Source organism: Callorhinus ursinus, unplaced genomic scaffold (assembly GCF_003265705.2).
Source record: "Callorhinus ursinus isolate GAN/ISIS: 27379988/994484 unplaced genomic scaffold, GSC_fseal_2.0 scaffold59, whole genome shotgun sequence".
NCBI classification, from domain to species: domain Eukaryota; kingdom Metazoa; phylum Chordata; class Mammalia; order Carnivora; family Otariidae; genus Callorhinus; species Callorhinus ursinus.
In genome coordinates, this window is record NW_027397121.1 from 3,723,999 (window position 1) to 3,744,207 (window position 20,209).

A 20,209-nucleotide genomic window follows, 5' to 3' on the forward strand; every position below is an offset into this window, starting at 1 on the left:
CAGAGTAGTAAAATTCACAGAAACAAAAAGTAGATGGGGTACTTGGCTGGCTCAGTCAGTAAAGCATGTAACTTTTTTTTTAAGATTTTATTTATTTATTTGAGCCAGAGCGGGAGAATGAGCTGAAGGCAGATGCTTAACCAACTGAGCCACCCAGGTGCCCCAAAGCATGCGACTCTCAATCTCAGGGTCATGAGTTCAAGCCCCACGTTGGGTGTGGAGCCTACTTAAAAGGAAAATAAAGTAGGGGCATCTGGGTGGCTCAGTCATTAAGCATCTGCCTTCGGCTCAGGTCATGATCCCAGGGTCCTGGGATCGAGCCCTGCATCGGGCTCCCTGCTCGGCGAGAAGCCTGCTTCTCCATCTCCCACTCCTCCTGCTTGTGCTCCCTCTCTCGCTGTCTCTCTCTCTCTGTCAAATAAAAAAATAAAATCTTTTTTTAAAAAAAAAGGAAAATAAAGTAGAATTATGGTTGCCAGAGGTTGTGGGAGAGGGGATATAGGGAGTTGTTTAATGGGGAGAGAGTTTCAGTTTTGCAAAATGAAAAAGTTCTAGAGATTGGCCGCATGACAATGTGAATATAGTTAACACTGTTGAACTGTACACTTAAAAATGGTTAAGGGCACCTGGGTAGCTCAGTCGGTTAAGCATCTGACTCTTGATTTGGGCTCAGGTCATGGTCTTGGGGTCATGGGATCAAGCCCAGCATCAGGCTCCACGCTCAGTGGGCAGTATGCTTCTCTCTCTCTCCCCACCTCTCCCTCTGTGCTACCCCGCCCCTGCTTGGGCTCTCTCTCTCTCTCTAGAATAAATAAATAAATCTTTTTTAAAAAATGGTTAAGGGCACCTGGGTGGCTCAGTTGGTTAAGTGACTGCCTTCGGCTCAGGTCATGATCCTGGAGTCCCGGGATCGAGTCTCACATCGGGCTCCCTGCTCGGCAGGGAGTCTGCTTCTCCCTCTGACCCTCTTCCCTCTTGTGCTCTCTATCTCTCATTCTCTCTCTCTCAAATAAATGGATAAAATCTTTTTAAAAAATTAAAAATTAAAAATTAAAAAATGGTTAAGATGTGGGGCACCAGGAAAGAGCATGCAACTCTTGATCTCTGGGTCATGAGTTCAGGCCCTGCATTGGGAGTAGAGATTACTAAAATAAATAAATAAGTAAACTCAAAAAATGGTTAAGATGGTACATTTTATGTGTATTTTACCGTAATCAAAAATAAAATTAAAATTTTAATGCAAAAAATGTAGTAACTATAATTGTTTCATAATTTCATATTTTTGCAGTTCTGTTTCTTCTGTTATTTCTGCTGGTTCTCATTTGCAATGCCTTGTTCCTTGTGTGCTAGGTTCTTCTTTACTGTGTAGTAGTCATTGTCCCTGAAGATGTACTGATGGAGATTCTTTGAGGACCAGCACAAAGATGCATTCCTCCAGAGAAGATTTGAGTTTGTTTCTGCCAGGAACTTAGAGATAATTCCAGTTCAGGACTACTTTAAACTAGATTTGTAACTTAAAGGGTTTTTTTTTTTAGATTTTATTTATTTATTTATTTAAGAGAGAGAGAGAGAGAGAGAGAGAGAGAGAGAGAGAGCGCAAGTGGCAGAGGGTGAGGGAAAGGAACAAGCAGACTCTGTGGTGAGCAGGGAGTCCCACAGGGGGCTGGATCCCACGACCCTGAGCAGAAACCAAGAGTCAGACCCTTAACCAACAGAGCCACCCAGGTGCCCCTTATAAGCTTTTTTGAATACTTCATATAATTTGGGCTACAAATCGACAAAAAGTCTAGCTACGGTTACAAAGTCCCGAGGAGAGTTTCTCCCCTTATGTTCAGCGTCGTACTAAGTTCTCTTTCCTGGAGTCTCTTAAGAGAAAGATGTGGGTCAGGTTTACTTCTGATTCACCTTTAATGACAGCCCTTTGGGGAGCCATAACTAATAAAAGGAAGGCTTTTTTTTTAAGATTTTATTTATTTATTTGACGAAGAGACACAGAGAGAGAGGGAACACAAGCAGGGGGAGTGGGAGAGGGAGAAGCAGGCTTCCCGCTGAGCAGGGAGCCCGATGTGGGGCTCGATCCCAGGACCCGGGGACCATGACCTGAGCCGAAGGCAGACCCTTAACGACTGAGCCACCCAGGCGCCCACAAGGAAAGCTTTCTAATAGATTCCCCACCTTGGTAAACCCTGAGCTTTGACTTCATTCACCCTTAACCTACAGAGTTTGCTCAGATTGGTAAATATCCTCAGCGCAAAATTGCCTCCCATGCTTGCTTACCTCTCCCCATTTCTGAACTCCTCGAGACTGGCTTCCTACCTCGTACTTTGCCAGCTCTTCTGTGCTTTTAAGAATATTTAAAAACTATTTTATCCAGCATTTTTAGTTGTTTTAAGCAGCAGGTTGACCCCAGTAACCCAATCAGAAATCCTCTACTTTCCTTTTCAATGATTTCTGCCCTTCTATTTATTTTTTTCTCCTATTTTTTGTTGTTCTTATTGTTGTGTTGGTTTTTTTCCTTAAATGTTTTAGCTGAACACACAGCTCATTATTGCTTTTTCTTTTCTATTATTAGGCTATTCCATCCTTGAGGCTGTAAATTTCCCTTCAAGTACACCTTTCTTTGTATTCTTTAAGTTTTGATATGTAGTGTAGGAGCGATTGCTGAAAGCCTATTGGTGCCCACCTGTTTTCATCAACTCCTCACACCAGCCAGGCTATTGTACTGCTGATTTTTCTCCTGAGACACCTGCCCTCAAGGTCTGGCAAGTGCGGCCAATTTCCCCCCTTCAGGGGCAGGAATGGTTGCCTAAGGCAATGCCGGGAAAGATAAGAGCATAATTAAATTACCTTTTCTACTCCGGGTTTTCCAAGAGGGGCTACGTATGGAAATCACTAGAAAGTTTTGAAAAATACCGATCTCTAGGTCGAACTGAGAGAATGCTCTCATTGGTCGGGGGTGGAGCCTGAGCATGGGTACTTGCAGTGATTCGAGTTCGAAGCCAGGGCTGGGAACCACTTCTCTCATTTATCTGCTCCTGGCCACCAGCCCCAGACTGCATCCTCCCTCCTCCCCACTCCCACTCCCAGGTGATTTTAGAGTCTAATGTCTTCCCAAAGCTGTTATTTCCTGGTTTCCATATCTCTCTCTATTGGTTTCCCAGGGTGGATCTTGGTGCAGGGAGCAGAAACCCTGATCATTTACCACATTGGCAGGAACCAGGATTGTCCTGCATCCTGTTTGTCTTCACAGGAGGTCTCTAGCATGAGACAGCAGCACTGGTTTGGGATGACTGCCAGGATGGGCACCGTGTTATCAGGGGTCTTCACCATCATGGCCACCAACATGTACCTCATCTTCGAACAGAAGTACATAAAGAGCAACGACTGCATTGAGAATTACGTACAGACCAAGAGCGCAGGTGTCCTGGTAAAGCAGTTCATCATCTGCTGGACTTCCAATGTTGTCTTCTTCCTGTCTTTCATTACCATCATCATCAGCTGCTTCCTCCTATACTCGGTATATGCCCAAATATACCGGGGCTTGGTGATCTACATCATCTGGATCATTTTCTATGAAATTGTAAACATTGTAGTTCAAATCCTTACCAACAATGACTCTGTCATTGAAGAGGTCAGGGTCGTGCGCTGGTTTGGCTTGCTGTCCCGTATATTCATGCACTGTTTCTGGATGTTCTATATCATCTCCTATGCCCACATAATCTATAAAAGTCAAACCCAGGGCAATATAATCTCCTACAACAGACGTATTTCTACAGGCAATGGAGAGTTCCCACGAAGGAAATCAAAGATCATCAACTTTACCCGCCACTATAGTGGATAATGTTTACCCTTGTCTCTCCCCTTCACAGGCAAAAATCCCAGGTTCTGATGGTAGTTGTAGCTCCATCTCTTTCACTTTTGCTGATCTGTTCGGCTATAGAGCCCCTACTGCCACCTTTTGGGAGGGAACGTGGAGAGAAATGACATTATAATCACAACTGGGACCACCTGCTCACTGAAGGCGTTTGGTAAAAGGACAATGGTTCTATTTCAAGCGCTCCTTGAGTTCCTCCTTCCTTTGTCAATCAGCACCACCTTAGAGGTCAACATAAAGACAGCAAGGGAATGAAACGAAGCTGACTTGCAGCAATCCTTTCACCTTGGTGCTTGTCTTCACATCAGCTTTCCACCCACAGCTCTCTAATTCAACCCTGGGACAGGCAGATCTGTATCTATAGCTCAGGTAGCTATGGTATGAGGGGTACAGGTGGTGCCTTGGGGTAGGTTTGTGCCATGGTCTTTCTCCCTCTGTCCTCTATGCTATATTCCAGATAAGTAGAAGAATAAAAAAATAGAGAAAATCATCCTTCATTTTCTGTCTTGAGTTCCCCCTCCCCCAGATTTGTCAGAGAGCGCAAAATGCACTTGGTTCACCAAAAGGTATGTGTTAAACTTTTCTATGTCTGTCACTATGCTAGACTTCATGGGAGGATACAAAAAAGTACAAGGTACAAGGTCTGACCTTGAGGATTTTGCAGTTTAGTGGAAGAAACGAAATCACTGTTGATGACTTAATAAGCCAGTCATATAAGACAGCACAAGACCACACATTACCATAGATCAACAAACATCACTTTGCATTCAGTTTCAGAAACTGTCAGAAGAAGTTTGAGCCAGGATGGAAGACAAATTGAGCAAATTTCTACTTCAAACATTAGGCATATCTTTTTGAGATTTTATCCACTTATGTGTGTGTGAGAGAGAGAGAGAGAGAGAGAGAGAGAGCAAGCACAAGGGGGGCAGAGTGGGAGGGAGAAGCAGGGTCCCCGCTGAGCAGGGAGCCTGATGCGGGGCTCAATCCCAGGACCCTGAGACCATGACCCGACGCTCTACCGACTGAGCCACCCAGGCGCCCCATTAGGCATTATGTTAAGTGTTTCTTTATTTAATAGCTTTTTTGAGGTATAATTAACATATAGTAAATTGCATATGTTTAAAATATATAATTTGATAAGTTTTGATGTAAGTATATCCCAGTAAAATCATCACAACTGAATTCCTAAACATATCTCCCCCAAAAGTTTCCTCTTAATACCTGCCCCCTCCCCTTCTTGCACACCCCCCCCACCATCTCAAGGGCACTGATTTGCTGTCATTATATATTAGTTTGCATTTTCTAGAATTTTACAAAGATGGAATCATATAGTATGCACTCTTTTTTGGTCTGGATTCTTTCACTCAGACTAATACCTTTAAGATTCATCCATGTTGTGGGGTCAGTACATGGCTCAGTCTGTTAAGCGTCTGACTCTTGATTTCGGCTCAGGTCATGATCTCAGGGTCATAGGATCAAGCCTCCCTCGCCTGTCAGCCTCCGTGTGCTCAGCACGGAGTCTGCTTTTACCTCTCTCTCTGCTCCTTCCCCGGCTCACACACACGTGCCCTCTCTCTCTCTAAAATAAATAAATAAAATCTTAAAAAAAAAAAAAAAGATTCAGGGACGCCTGGGTGGCTCAGTTGGTGAAGCGTCTGCCTTTGGCTCAGGTCATGATCCCGGGGTTCTGGGATTGGGCCCCACGTCGGGCTCTCTGCTCAGTGGGGAGCCTGCTTCTCCCTCTCCCTGCCGGTCCCCATGCTTGTGCTCTCTGTCAAATATATAAATTAAATCTTAAAAAAAAAAAGCCTTTAAAAAATAAAAAATAAATAAACCAAACATGAACATTCCTGGAATAAACTCTACTTGGTCATGCTGTATAATCTTTTTTATGTATTGTGGAATTAGATTTGTTCAATTTTGTTTAGAATTTTTGAATCTGTGTTCATAGGGGATATTTGTCTGTAGTTTTCTTATGTCTTCATCAGATTCTGGTATCAGAGTAATGCTTACTTCTTAGAAAGGAGTATTTCTTCCTTTTCAATTTTCTTTAAGAGTTTATGTACAATTGATATTTATTTCTTCCTTAAATGCTTGGTGGGATTCAGCAGTGAAGTCATCTGGACCTGGAATTTTCTTTGTGGGAGGTATTAAACTACAAATTCAATTAAAAAAAAAAGATATAAGGATTACTGGGGTTATCTATTTCTTCTTGAGTAAGCTTTAGAAGTTTGCGTCTTTCTTTTTTTTTAAGATTATATTTATTTGACAGAGAGAGAGCACCAGTCAGGGGAGGGGCAGAGGGAGAAGCAGACTCCCCGCTGAGCAGGGAGGGCAACACGGGGCTCCATCCCAGGACCCTGGGATCACGACCTGAGCCAAAGGCAGACGCTTAATTGACTGAGTCACCCAGGTGCCCCTAGTTTGTGTCTTTTAATTTGCCCGTTTTGTCTAAGTTGTCAAGTTTATTGCCATAAAGCTGTTCATAATATTCCCTATTATCCTTTTAACATCTGTGGAATATGCAGTGAAGTCACTGCTCTCATTCCTGATATTGTTAATTTTTTTCTCTTTTTCTTTTTCTGATCAGCCTGACTAGAGGTTTTAAGTTTTTAATGACACCAGCTTTTGGTTTCATTGATTTTTATCTCTTCCTTATGTCTTATGTCTCATTGATTTCCACTGTGATCTTTATTCTTTTCCTTCTTCTACTTAGTTTGAATTTAATTTTTTCTTCTTTTTATACTTTTCTTAAAGTAGAAGCTGAGGTCATTAATTGAAGACCTTACTTATTTTCTAAGACAGGCACTTGGTACTATAAAATTTCCCCCAAGTGCTACCTTAATGGCTTCACACAAATTTTTTTTTTTAAAGATTTTATTTATTTATTTGAGAGAGAGAGAATGAGAGATAGAGAGCACGAGAGGGAAGAGGGTCAGAGGGAGAAGCAGACTCCCTGCCGAGCAGGGAGCCCGATGCGGGACTCGATCCCGGGACTCCAGGATCATGACCTGAGCCGAAGGCAGTTGCTTAACCAACTGAGCCACCCAGGCGCCCTTCACACAAATTTTTTATGCTGTATTTCATTTTTAGTCAGTTAAAAATATTTTCTAGTTTCCTTTTGATTTTTTTCTTTGATCTATGGGTTATTTATAAATGTGCTACTTTGTTTCAATATTTGAGGATTTTCCAGAAAGTTTTCTGTTAATTATTTCTAACTTAATTTCAGTATAAGAGAACATACATTTATGATTTGAATAATTTTAAATTTATTGAAAATAGTTTTATGGCCCAGAATATGTTCTATCTTGATAAATGTTCCATGTGCTCCTGGAAAGAATATTTATTCTGCTATTGTCGGGTGCAATGTTCTCCAAATGTCAATTAGATCAAGTTGGTTGATAATATTGTTCAAATCTTTTAATATCTTTTCTAACTTTCTGTCTACTTGTTCTATTAATTACTGAAAGAGATGTATTGAAATCTCTGATTATAATTATGGATTTGTCTAATTCTCTTTATAATTCTATCAGTTTTTGCCTCATATATTTTGAAGCTCTATTAGTGGTATATAAATGTTTAGAATTGTTATATCCTTCTGATGAATCGACCCTTTTATCATTATGAAATGACCTTCTTTATCGCTGAGATTATTCTTTGCCCTGAAATTTTCTTTATTTGATATTAAAGCAGCCACTCCAGTATTCTTTTGATTTGTATTGACATAGTATATCTTTTCCCACCTCTTTTTTTTTTCAGCCAGTTTATGTCTTTATATATAAAGTATGCTAACTATAGGCAGTATGTAGTTGGGTATTTCTTTTTATTTATTTATTTTTTTAGCTTTTTTTAAAGTAAACTCTAATTGCAACATGGCCTCGAACTCACAGCCCTGCAATCAAGAGTTGCATACTCAGGGTGCCTTTGTGGCTCAGTCCATCAAGCATCTGGCTTGGGCTCAGGTCATCATCCCAGGCTCCTGGGATTGAGCCCTGCATTGGGCTCCTTGCTCAGCGGGGAGCCTGCTTCTCCCTCTCCCTCTGCCTGCTGCTCTGACTACTTGTGATCTTTCTCTCTCTCCGTCAAATAAATAAATAAAATCTTTTAAAAAAGGGGGGATGGTTTGCATACTCTACTGACTGAGCCAGCCAGGTATCCCCGGGTCTTCCTTTTTAATCCAATCTAACAACCTCTACTTTTTTGTTGGAGTATTCAGATCTTTTACATTTAGTGGCCATCTTGTTATTTGTTTTATTTTTGTCCCATCTATTCTCTGTTTCTTTTTCCTCTTTTTTTTTAACCTTCTTTTGGATTAATTTGATGTTTCTATGGCTTCATTTTATCTCCTTTGCCAACTTATATCTATGTGTAATTCTTTGTTGTGCATTTTAGTGGTTGTTTAAGAGTTTATGGTAAAGAGCTTTAACTTACCACAGTCTACCTTCAGTGATACAAAGCCTCTTCACATATAGTATAAGAACCTTATAACTATACTTCCAGTTTTCCTCTCTTATTTGTGCTTATCATTATACATTTTAGTTTTAAAACCTCACCATATAGTTATTATCTTTGCTTAAATTGTCTTTCAAGGAGCTTTAAATAACAAGGAAAAGATCTTTATTTTCATTTTTATATTTACCCATATTGTTACCATTCCCAGGGTTATTCGTTCCTTTGTATAGATCCAGATTTCTACAGGTATCATTTTTCTTCCGCCAGGACTTCCTTTAACATTTTTTTGTAGTGCAGATCTGTTGATGATTCTTTCGTCTTTTCTATACCTGGAAAAGATTTTTACGTTTTCATTTCTTAAGATTTAAATAATTTTAATTTTTTAAATTGTAGTAAAATACACATAACATAAAATTTACCATCATAACCATTTTTAAGTGTAGAGTTAAATAATGTTATGTCCATTCACATTGTTGTGCAACAGATCTCCAGCACTCTTTTTATCTTGCAAAACTGAAACTCTATAACCATTAAGCAATAGCTCCCCATCCTCTCTCCCACCAGCCCCTGGCAACCAACATTCTACTTTCTGTCTCTATGACTTGACTACTCTAGCTATCTCATGTAAGGGGAATCAAACAACCTTTGTCCTTTTTTGACTGGCTTATTTCACTTAGCATAATTTCCTGAAGGTTCATCCATGTTGTAGCATGGGTCAGAATTTTCTTCCTTTTTAAGGCTGAGTAATATTCCATTGTATGTGTATACCACAGTTTGTTTATCCAGATCTCTTCCCTCCTGAACAGAGCACTCAGCATCTAATGCAGGAATGTCACTAAGACAGAAGCACATAATTGTCCCCACTCGCAGTTCCAGAGCTGTGGCTCAAAGATTTTGTCTGGGACAGGGGAGAAGTAAGCCATAAAACAGATTTTTCATAATCTCTTCCCAAAGGAACTGGATTCATTTACAACAGAGCATGGAGAGGTTTAAAACTAAAGACACTCTTTAAAACAGTAAAGACGGGGCGCCTGGGTGGTTCAGTCACTGGGTGTCTGCCTTCAGCTCGGATCGTTGATCCCAGGGTCCTGGGATCGAGCCCCACATGGGCTCCCTACTCCACGGGAAGCCTACTTCTCCCTTTCCCACTCCCCCTGCTTGTGTTCCCTCTCTCGCTGTCTCTCTCTGTCAAATATAAATAAATAAATAAATAAATAAATAAATAAATAAATAAATAAATAAATAAATAAATAAAACAGTAAAGACTGTGGCAAAAGGCACTTGGTAGGAGATGTGTAAATCCAATGAAGATACAGGTTAAACTGTAGGCTAGCTAGTTTTCAGTAGAGAACTGGAGAAAGAAATAACTAGGAGAAACCCTCCTGGGGTCAGAAAAAATATCAAACACTGACTTCTGAAACTATTCCTTCAAAGGAGCCTGAATTTGATTGGATTCAGCTGTAGAGCAATTTATGTCCTAGGGCATTATTGAAAACAATGGAGCAATCGGCCAGTGATTAGTAAACCTTAACAGCTGAGGTATGATTAAGAAAAGAGGGAAAGAGTTCTTCCAAAACCACTCCATCCTAGAGTGACTGTGGGCACACCCTAAGCTGCACCTCCCTGACAAGCAGCATCAGAAGCTTCACACCATGGGGCACCTGGCTGGCTCAGTCAGTAGAGCATGTGACTCTTGATCTTGGGGTTTAAGTCTGAGTCCCACGTTGGGTGTAGAGATTACTTTAAAAAAAAAAAGCTTCACCTTTTGGGGTGTTGAGGTGCAAGGGAGAAGAATATCATTTACCAAAATAATCCAGCCTGTCACTAAACAAGATGCAAATAACAAGCCTAGTGGAGGGTGGCAGGTGTTCCCTCACCTAGAATGGCTATAATATATTGTCCAAAATGTCCAGTTTCTAACAAAAATGAAAGAATATAAGACAAGTAAAGAAACAGGAAAGTTTGACTCATATATCAGAAAAAAAAATCAGGGAACAGAAATTCCCTGTGAGAGTGACAAGATATCAGATTTAACAGAAAAAGTCTTCAAAGTAGCCATTATAAATATGTTTAAAGAACTAAAGAAAACCATGATTAAAGGAGTAAAGGAAAAATATGATGGCAATGTCACATCAAATAGAGAATATCAACAAATATCAATAAAAGAGATAAAAGTTATAAAAAAGAACCAAATGGAGACTTCTGGGTGGCTCAGTCAGTTAAGTGTCTGCCTTAGGCTCAGATCATGATCCCAGGGTCCTGGGATCAAGTCCCTGCTGAGCAGGGAGACTGCTTCTCCCTCTGCCAGCTGCTCCCCCTGCTTGTGCTCGGTCTCTCTCTCTCTCTCTCTCTCTCTCTGACGAATAAATAAATAAATAAATAATCTTAAAAAAAGAAAAAGAACCAAACAGAAATTCTGGAGTTGAAAAGTACAATAACTGAAGTGAAAAAATTCTCTAGAGAGGTTCAGGAGTAGATTTTAACTGACAGAAGAAAAAATTAGTGAACCTGAACATAGCTGCTAGAGATTATGCAATCTGAAGAACAGAGAGAAAAAATGTGAAGAAAAATAAGCAGAGCCTCAGAAAAATGTGAGAATCATACCAACCAACATATGCATAATGGTGGTATTAGAAGGGCAGGAGAGGGGTGCCTGGGTGGCTCAGCAGTGTTAAGTGACTGACTCTTAATTTCAATTCAGGTCATGATCCATGGGTAATGAGATGGAGGCCCGCATCAGGGTCCACAATGGGCATGGAGCCCGCTTAAGATTCTCTCTCTCGGGACACCTGGGTGGCACAGTCAGTTAAGTGTCCAACTCTTGGTTTCGGCTCAGGTCATGATCTCTGGGTCAAGGAATCAGACCCCACATTGGGCTCTGTGCTCAGTGTGGAATCTACTTAAGATTCTCTCTCTTCCTCTGCCCCTCCCCCCCCCCCCCCCCCGCTCTCGTGCTCATGGACGCATGCGCACGCTCTCTCTCTCTCTCTAAAAAAAGAGAGAGAAAAGAACAGAAAAAAATATTTAAAGAAATAATGCCTGAAAACTTCTCAAATTTATTGAAAAACACTAACCTACACACCCAGGAAGCTCAAAGAATTCCAATTAGGATAAATTCAAAGAGATCACAGACACTGCATAGTAAATGCTCAAGTCAAAGATAAGGAGAACATCTTGAAAGCAGCAAGAGAAAAATGACTCAACGCTTATAAGGGAATCCCAGTAAGATTAGCAGCTGATTTCTCAGCAGAAACAATGGAGGCCAGATGGTGGTGAGATAACATATTCAAAATATTCCCCCCTCCCAAACACTGTTAACCAAGAATCCTGTATCCAGCAAAGCTGTATTTCAGAAACGCTCAGATTTCTTTCTGAGTTCCAGGTTGATGGAGGTGACTTCATAATAGACACGTCTATTTGGATGTCCCAGGGGAACACAAACCTACCTCCTCCTCATCTTTCCCACCCCCATCCTAAGTGTGCTCCGCATCTCATTGAATGGGCCAACCTTTACCCAGGTGCTCATCCCAGACTCCTTGCACAACCCCAGGCCCCAAACGCAACCCCCCAACACCTCATGTTGGCTTGCTTCACCATTTCCTTTAAGTCTCTCAACTGCTCTGCCTACCTCCATTCCAGCCTCCTTTCTGACCCATGGTCCCCAAACTAGCAAAGAAAGATTTTTCTAAAACACAAATCAGATCGTCACACACACATCCGTAAGACCCTTCCAGGTCTCTCATTGCCTTCCAGAGAAACTTCCAAATGGCAGGTAAGTTCCCTTTCTTTTCTGGCCCCTGCCATCCCCTGTAGCCCACCCCTCGGCTCAAGCCACACCAAATTTGCTGTTTCCCACATGGCTTTTGCCTGTCCCTGTGCCTACCTGGGTATTGTCCACTTTGCCAGAGGTGAAGTCCCTCCCTTTTCTACCCAGTTATTGGCCACATCCTCTAAGACACAAACTTAATGATTGCCTCCACCAGAAAGCCTCCTGATTCTCATTCTGGATCAGATCTTTTTTTTTTAAGTTTGTCATTTAATTCCACTTAATTAACATAGTGTTCTATTAGTTTCAGGTGTACAAGATAGTGATTCTGGATTAGATCTTGCTACATCTTGAGGGCATTGGACCACCTGCTCCACGGCATTTATCACAATGCATTGTAAATGTTCTTTTCCTTAAAAAAAAAAAGTTAAAAACACTTTATTTGCTTTTTTTGTTGTTTTTGTCTAGCTTCCTCACCAGGACGTTTCTCTGTGCATTTCTAGTACCACGCTCAGTACCCAGCACATAGTCAATGCTCAGTAGATGTCTGCTGAGTGAATGCTGAGTGACTAGAATGCACCAGAGGAACATGGCTGGAGGCAGAAACAGAAGTGAGGCAGTTTTTACAGTGACCAGGAGGGTGGCATTAAAGGCTAAAACCAAGGCTGGGGCAGCAAGAACAAAGAGCCAATGGGATTTGTAAATACAATGGCTTGAAATCTGCAAAACAGTCTTAAACCAAGGAATAAGCCTGTGTGGTTTGGGGCCCTCTTTTTGAGTGGTGCAGGAGAGTATACCGTGGAATGTGGCTGCTCTGGAAGGTGCTCTGGGAGCAGGGACACAGTGCGGTTTGCTTGGTGGGAACAGGGGAGGTTCAATGCAGCTCTCTGCCAGCCAACTCACGGCTTCTTCCCTTCCCCCTCCCCCGACCTGGGAGCCACCAGAGCCTGAAGTGCAGCAAGAGGTCTGTGTATCAAGGACTGAACTCTGGAGTCACACAGAGTTGCAACGATAGTGGGGAGTGAGGTATAAGGATATTGGGGACAGCCTGGGTGTCTCAGTCCGTTAAGCGTCCTATTGTTGGGTTTGGCTCAGGTGCTGATCTCAGGGGTCGTGGGATGGAGCCCTGTGTCAGGCTCTGCACTCAGCGGGGAGTCTGCTCAAAGAGTCTTTCCCTCTGCCCCTCCCCCCACTTGGGCACCCCCCCATAAGTAAATAAATCTTTCAAAGAGTTATTTGGGATGAACTTGAAAAATATTATGCTAAATGAAAGAAGCTGGGCACAACAGGACAAATACTGTATGACTGCACTTAGATGAGGTACCGAGAGTAGTGAAATTTGTGGAGACAGAAGGTAGAATGGTGGTGAACAAGGGCTGGGGGGAGGGGCGCGGGGAGTTAGCATTTGATAGGTACAGGATGTTCTTCTTGGGGAATATAAAAAAATCTGGAGATGGTTGGTGGGGATGGTTGCACAACAGTGTGAAGGTACTTAATGCCACTGGACTAAAATGGTACAAATTTATGTTATGTATATTTTGCCACAGTAAAACAATTGCTACTGACAAAATAAAAAAAAAAAATGCAGGGATGGCCCTTGAGGAGCCATGCTAGTTTTCTTAACAAAAAAAAAAGATTTCATTTATTTATTTGGCAGAGAGAGACACAGCGAGAGAGGGAACACAAGCAGGGGCAGTGGGAGAGGGAGAAGCAGACTCCCCGCTGAGCAGGGAGCCCGATGTGGGGCTCGATCCCGGGACCCTGGGATCATGACCCGAGCCGAAGGCAGATGCTTAACCACTGAGCCACCCAGGCGCCCCCATGCTAGTTTTCTGACTTCAGAGAGACAAATATCCCAGAGAAGAATCCAGAACTGACTCCATCATCATTCTAGATATAGGAGCTTCCTAATTCCCACCAGCCAGGCACCAACAGAAACACACTTTTTGCCACTTTAAAGCACAGCTGCCCCTGAAATAGCAGAGCTGGGAGCTACCTAAGGAGAGTCCTGGGCCAATGAGGTCCTCACTTGCCAATGACGTGGTCACCTATAGTTCATTAGGTCAGAGCCGGGGCCAGACGCCATGTCCCTTGAACCCTTGAACCTGGGCCCCTTGCCTATCCATATACCAATTTACTCTTAGCTCTCCCATTTACAGCAGTGGCTCGAGGAATTTGTCAAGGGCTAACTCTACCATCTTGTGATGCATCTCCATTTTTTTTTTCCCTGCAGCGGATGCTGTGGTAAAACACGTATAAAATGAACAACAGGACGTTCTGCCTTGTGGTGGGCATCTTCTCTGTCCTCAACACCATCCAGTTCCTCATCTTTGACCTGAACCACATTACAGCCATTGGCTATGAGGACAAAGTCAACATCTACAAGGAAACCAAATCTGAGGTAGTGTCTTGGGTGATGACCCACAAGAAGAGCATCAGCATTGTCTTATCCACCATCACCATCATGTTCAGCCTGTTGCTTCTCTACTGCATCCACTGGAACAAGTACGTGGGGCTGTTGTGCTACGGCATGTGGATCATCGCCTATGAGCTCATCAGTTTCTCCATGGTCGTGCTCATCAACGGGATCATCAAAGAGCAGTTCAAGGAGCTGAGTTACCTGTACTTGATCTTCCAAATCTCCCGTATGCTCTTGCACTTCCTCTGTCTGCCTTTCCTCACCAAGCATACCTACATCCTTTACAAGGACCCCAAGATCTTAAGTAAAATAGGCCGCCGTGGGCATTCCTCCATCAGTACGGTCGATTCGTGGCCCCCTGTTGGGATGGGAACGTTGTACCACAGGTCAAACTGAACCATGCCAGGAAGACGAGAAAGAGAGGTGCTCCCCAGCAATAGTTCCCCTTCTCCCTAGCCTGCCTTCTGTTGATTCTGCTTACCTTCTTAGGGTTCTTGAGTTCTATGCACTGAAGAGTATTCTTGGGGGAGGGTGGGTTGCCTGGATCAGTTACTATGCATGTGTTTGTGACCTGTTTTCGCCTTTTATTATATACCTCCTTTGTTCTTACTTAATCAGCTCATGGGTGTATGCTGTTACTTCTCATGATCACCCCCCGCCCCCGGAAATCCTTAGTTTCTCATTTTTTCTTTTGGGGATTGTCCCACCAATGCCTGGTTCTGCTGAGCCCTTGTGGAGCAATGCTTGTCCTGTAGAACTTTCTGTGCCGGTGAAAATGTTCTGCATCTGTGCTGTCCACTAGTCACCTATAGCTACAGAACACTTGGAAGGTGGCTATTACAACCCAGGGATCAATAAAAAACTTTTTTTCCATTTTAAGTGATTTCAATTTCAGTAGCCACATGTGGCTGGCTCATGGCTACCATATTGGAGAGCACAGTCATCTGGAGCCTCATTTTGTTCCTGCGTATAATTGTACAAGGAATCCCTTTCCAGTTTCATATATCACTCTGCACTCTCATACTTTTCCAATAGGTATGGTCCTATTGGTCCATAACATGGCAAGAAGATCCAGGTTTAAGAAAGCTCCAGGATTTTTTTCAGTTTAAGGACTATTGACATTTTGGATGGGATAACTCTGTCCTGTAGGGGCTGTTCCCTGCATTAGAGGATGTTTAGCAGCATCTGTGACCTCTACCCACTGGACGCCAGGAGCACCCCCTCACCCTTGTGACAACCAAAAATATCTCCAGACGTTGCTAACTGTTCCCTGGGAGGACAGAATTGCCTCCAGTTGAGAACCACTATTTTATTTATTTTTTAAGTTTATTCATTATTTTTTAGTAATCTCTCCACCGAATGTGGGGCTAGATCCCATGACCCTGAGATCAAGATTCGCACTCTCTTCCAACGGAGCCAGCCAGGTGCCCTGAAAACCACTACGTTAGAGCAAACAAGGAGTCCCTTGACTTCACTTCCAACAGTTTTTGAATGAAAAGGAAATATCCTAAACGGAGGTCCCTCTTTTTTTTTTTTTTTATCTTGGTAAAGATAAGAGCGCTTCAGGGAACCAAGTAGGATATTGTGTATACATGTTGAGAGATGATACCATCTACTATTAACTAAAGGAGAGCATCTTTTACTGAGAGCTCTTGATATTCACTACCTGATGTCGTTTTAATTCTAATGCTCCCATTTTATGGCTTGGTGAAACGGAGACTCGGGGCACTTAAGTGATTTGATTGAGGTCACACAGTAGCAAAAGCAGGATTTGAATCTAGATCATCTGACTGTATACACAATATCCTACTTGGTTCCCTGAAGCGCTCTTATCTTTACCAAGATAAAAAAAAAAAAAAAGAGGGACCTCCGTTTAGGATATTTCCTTTTCATTCAAAAACTGTTGGAAGTGAAGTCAAGGGACACATTTATTTTAACCACACTCCTCCAAACCGCGAGCATAATGACAGTAGCCCACTTTTACCAAACACTAGATAAGCGCCTGTTGCTATTCTAACAATTCATTCAACTCTTCGCACCACCCTGCAAGTCCCAGATTTGGACCCGGGCCAGTTCCTAAAATGACCACCAGATGTCAGTCAGCAATAAGCTTTTGCTTAGCGCTGTTTGCCTTCCCAACCAGATCCTCTAGGGGTGGCTGATGAGGGATTTAGGGAGCCTCAAGGTGATGACTGAGGACCAACAGTATGCGTCCCCGCCCTAGTCTCACAAGGCATGCCTTGACTGGTACCAGAAACAAAAAATAAAACATGGGCTGACTTCAGGCTCTAATCCCCCTTCTCAGCTGGGGTACTGGTGGGGAGGTTGGGAGACCAGAGACCGGTGTAGAGAAGAGATGGAGAGGGAAGCAGAGTTCCAAGAATCAGCTCAGCTAAGAGTTACCTGACGCCGGGAAGCTTCAGATGATCAGATACAAGGCTGTGCGCCCCTCTACACTAGGACTCCTCAAAGTATTGTCTGTCTGTCGGCCTCCCCATCCCAGCTTCCCGTTCTCTCTAGAACCCAGTGCTCCACTCCACCGAGTCAGCTCTTGGTAAGGTGGTCTCCACATTGCCCAGTCCTGAACTCAGCTTTCTCTAGAGTGCCAGACTGCTCCATGGCTTTTGACCTCCCTGACCTGCAAACAGCGCTCTCTCTTTTGGTCTTGGGACACCAGGGCCCATCACTCTCCATTTGCCACCTGCCTCATTGGCCCTTCTCATCTCCCTGACCTCCAGACATTGGAAATGCTCCCTGTCATCCCTTTGATCTCCCTTCTGACTGCTCTCCTCCCTCCCTCTGCTCCAGCCAAACTGGCCTCCCCGGCAGTTCCTCCCCCACAGCCAGCATATGCCCGCCTCAGGGCCTTTGCGCCTGTTTTTCCTTCAGTCTGGAATGTTCTCACTCCAGGTATCCCCTCGCTTCCTCTCTTGCTTCTTTCACATATCTGCTCAAAATTCATGGGAGAGGCTCTCCCTACCAACCTCTATGAACCCAGCCCCTCCCCACTCCCTCCCTCTGTAACCCACTTTGCCTGCTTTATTTTTTTCATAACACATATTATCACCTGACTTACTATACATAGTTACCTCCTCTACCCCCCAAAATATAAGCACCATATTTTATTCATTGCTGTTTTCCCAGCACCTAGAACAACACCTGGCACATAGCATGCGCTCGCTCAATAATCGTGGAATGAATGGACACGGACCCTCGGCAGAATAGAATGAGCGACTGTCGCCCGTGCTCCACCTGGTCATTATGGTGGACACAGGCAATGTCCTACAGCTCTTCAGCCTCCTTTCTTCTTTCACTCACTCTGGAGTCTGTGGAAAGTTACAGGTGGGAAATATTCACAAAGGATACAATTTCAGCTTCCTTAACCCTCCCCTCCTTCCCTCTTTTCCTTTGCACCAGCTGCTGACACTAGAAATACCTCATCTTGCAGCTCAACCTCACCAAGCCTAAAACAAGCCTTTCCCAAACAGTGCAGGTGTCCCTGGGAAGGGCATGTTCTGAGAGCCGTCACCGCCACGCCCTCCCCCCCAGGGCCATGAAGATCTCTGGACTTCCATCCTCCCTTGCTTCACTAGGTTTGCTGAGTGTCTGCTGTGTCGCAGGCCCTGAGATAGGAACTGGAGGGTATCCTAGAAAGTAAGACAGCCTGCTTTTCAAAAAGCTCCCAGCCTAAGGAGGGCTGAGTCACTCAGGGCCTTTTGGACCCATATGATGGGTGCTGAGGGAAGCACTAGGAGCCATAGGAGGAGTCCTAACTCTTGAAGAATGGAGAGCCAGGGAAGTCTTCCTGGAGGAAGAGACATTTAAGCTGTAGCCGAAAGAGCCGTGAGAAGAGAGGAGAGGAAACAGAAGGGTGGCAGCCTGAGAAGGTGCAGATACCCCTGGGATAGCAGAGCTACCTCAGGGTGAAGGAAGCGGATCTGTGTGGGGGAGGATAGTGTCAAGAGGAAGCAAGCAGACACAAACTTCCCCAGAGAGAAGAGGGTCTCCCCTTTTCCCACGACCTCTGTTGGCTGCTCCCGGAAGGTGTTTGCTCTTAAGCACACAACCACTAAATATTTCTAAACATCTTCCCCGCCTCACTGTTATCACCTATAACTCCAAGTTTCTCCTAGCAGCCACGTCTTGAGGACAGACTTCATTCTGGGCTCACTTCTCCCCACCGGTTTCAAGATGTGTCAAATGTTTCTATCTATTTTACTTCTTTCTTCTCAGGGCTTAAGTCCCCATTCCCCCTGCCTCCTTTCTCCCAGAACTGCCCACATCAATTGCTACTATCATCAGCCCTCGAAGCCCTCTCTCTCTCTCTCTCTTTTTTAAGATTTTATTTATTTATTTGACAGAGAGAGAGCAGGGGGTATGGGCAGAGGTGGAGGGAGAAGCAGGCTTCCCGCTGAGCAGGGAGCCCGATGCGGGGCTCAATCCCAGGACTCTGGGATCATGACCTGAGCTGAAGGCAGACGCTTAACCGACTGAGCCACCCAGGCGTCCCTCAAAGCCCCTCTCTTTTCCCTTTCTTTGGTCTCTCCCAACCACCAGTCTCCACCCATGGCCTGATGCTTTGCTGGTTTTTCCAATCCACTGGCCCACCCAATAAGAGGTTAATAAAGGCCTCTGAGAGCCAGCCCCTGACTCTTGAGACAGCCTTTCACGTGGGTAAGCTGCTCAGTGAAACCCTCCCCAGCGTCCTTTCCCTTCCCTGCCACCCCCTCACCAGTTGTTAGTAAAATAGGAGCTTGTTTAAATGGTTAAATATGGGCACCTGGCTGGCTCAGTCAGAGGAGTGTGTGACTCTTGATCTTGGGGTTGTGAGTTCGAACCCTACATGGGATATAGAGATTACTTAAATAAATAAAACTTTTAAAAGATGCTCACGGGGACACCCGGGTGGCTCAGTCGGTGAAGCCTCTGCCTTCAGCTCAGGTCACGATCTCAGGGTCCTGGGATCGAGCCCCACATCAGGCTCCCTGCTCAGCGGGGAGCCTGCTTCTCCCTCTCCCTCTGTCTCCTCGCCCCTGCTCATGCTCTGCCTCTGTCTCTCTCTCTCTCAAATAAATAAATAAAATCTTTAAAAATAAATAAATAAATAAAGTAAAAATTAAAAAATGCTTACTTTTTTTTTTCCTAAATGAATTATGATTTTCTCCCCTGGACGTAGGTTTTACAAATGCCTTCTGACCATATTAATTTTCACAAACAAGGGCTTTCCGTGTATGTGTTTCTGCATGTGACTGTGTATGCTTGTGTATCTGTGTTTGTGTATGTGAATGTTCGGGTGTGTTTGTATATGTTGCGGTTTGTGTGTGTGCATATTTACGTATCTGTGTTTATGACATGTTGTCTGTGTGTTTGTGTATATGTAAAAGGCTGAGTCAAACAATTATCTGGTGATTGTCAGAAATAACTTACATTTCTTTTTAGAGGGGGATGGGAGGGGCAGAGGGAGAAGGAAAGAGAGAATCTTCCGCAGGCTCCACCCCCAGCATGGAGCCCATTTAGGGGTTCGATCTCACAACCCTGAGATCATGACCTGAGCAGAAATCAAGAGTTGAATGCTTAACCAACTGAGCCACCCAGGTGCCCCAGAAAAAACTTACACATTAAAGATATAAAAAGGTTTGGGGCGGGGCACCTGGGTGACTCAGTTGGTTAAGCGACTGCCTTCGGCTCAGGTCATGAT

At 43.7% G+C, this 20,209-nt stretch overlaps 2 protein-coding genes across 5 annotated transcripts in view; both read left to right on the top strand.

Annotated features, from left to right (window-relative positions):
• Positions 1 to 4,325, top strand: part of TMEM217 (transmembrane protein 217) — a 34,367-nt gene extending 30,042 nt beyond the window's left edge. The window contains exon 2 of one of the 2 annotated variants that reach the window (XM_025862501.2): positions 3,162 to 4,325. In XM_025862501.2, coding sequence (XP_025718286.1) covers positions 3,263 to 3,841 — 579 coding nt within the window. In that variant the 5' untranslated portion in view covers positions 3,162 to 3,262 and the 3' untranslated portion in view covers positions 3,842 to 4,325. Of the gene's footprint in view, positions 1 to 3,158 lie in introns of both variants that reach the window. The other variant, XM_073884933.1, reaches the window with a different exon arrangement.
• TMEM217B (transmembrane protein 217B) overlaps positions 1 to 15,372 on the top strand; it is a 45,427-nt gene extending 30,055 nt beyond the window's left edge. Inside the window, exons 1-2 of one of the 3 annotated variants that reach the window (XM_073884936.1) lie at positions 12,421 to 12,489; positions 14,326 to 15,372. In XM_073884936.1, the coding sequence (XP_073741037.1) occupies positions 14,353 to 14,907 (555 nt within the window). In that variant the 5' untranslated portion in view covers positions 12,421 to 12,489; positions 14,326 to 14,352 and the 3' untranslated portion in view covers positions 14,908 to 15,372. Of the gene's footprint in view, positions 1 to 12,420; positions 12,490 to 14,322 lie in introns of those variants that run through there. The other 2 variants (XM_073884934.1, XM_073884935.1) reach the window with 2 other exon arrangements.
• The last annotated feature ends 4,837 nt before the right edge of the window (positions 15,373 to 20,209 follow it).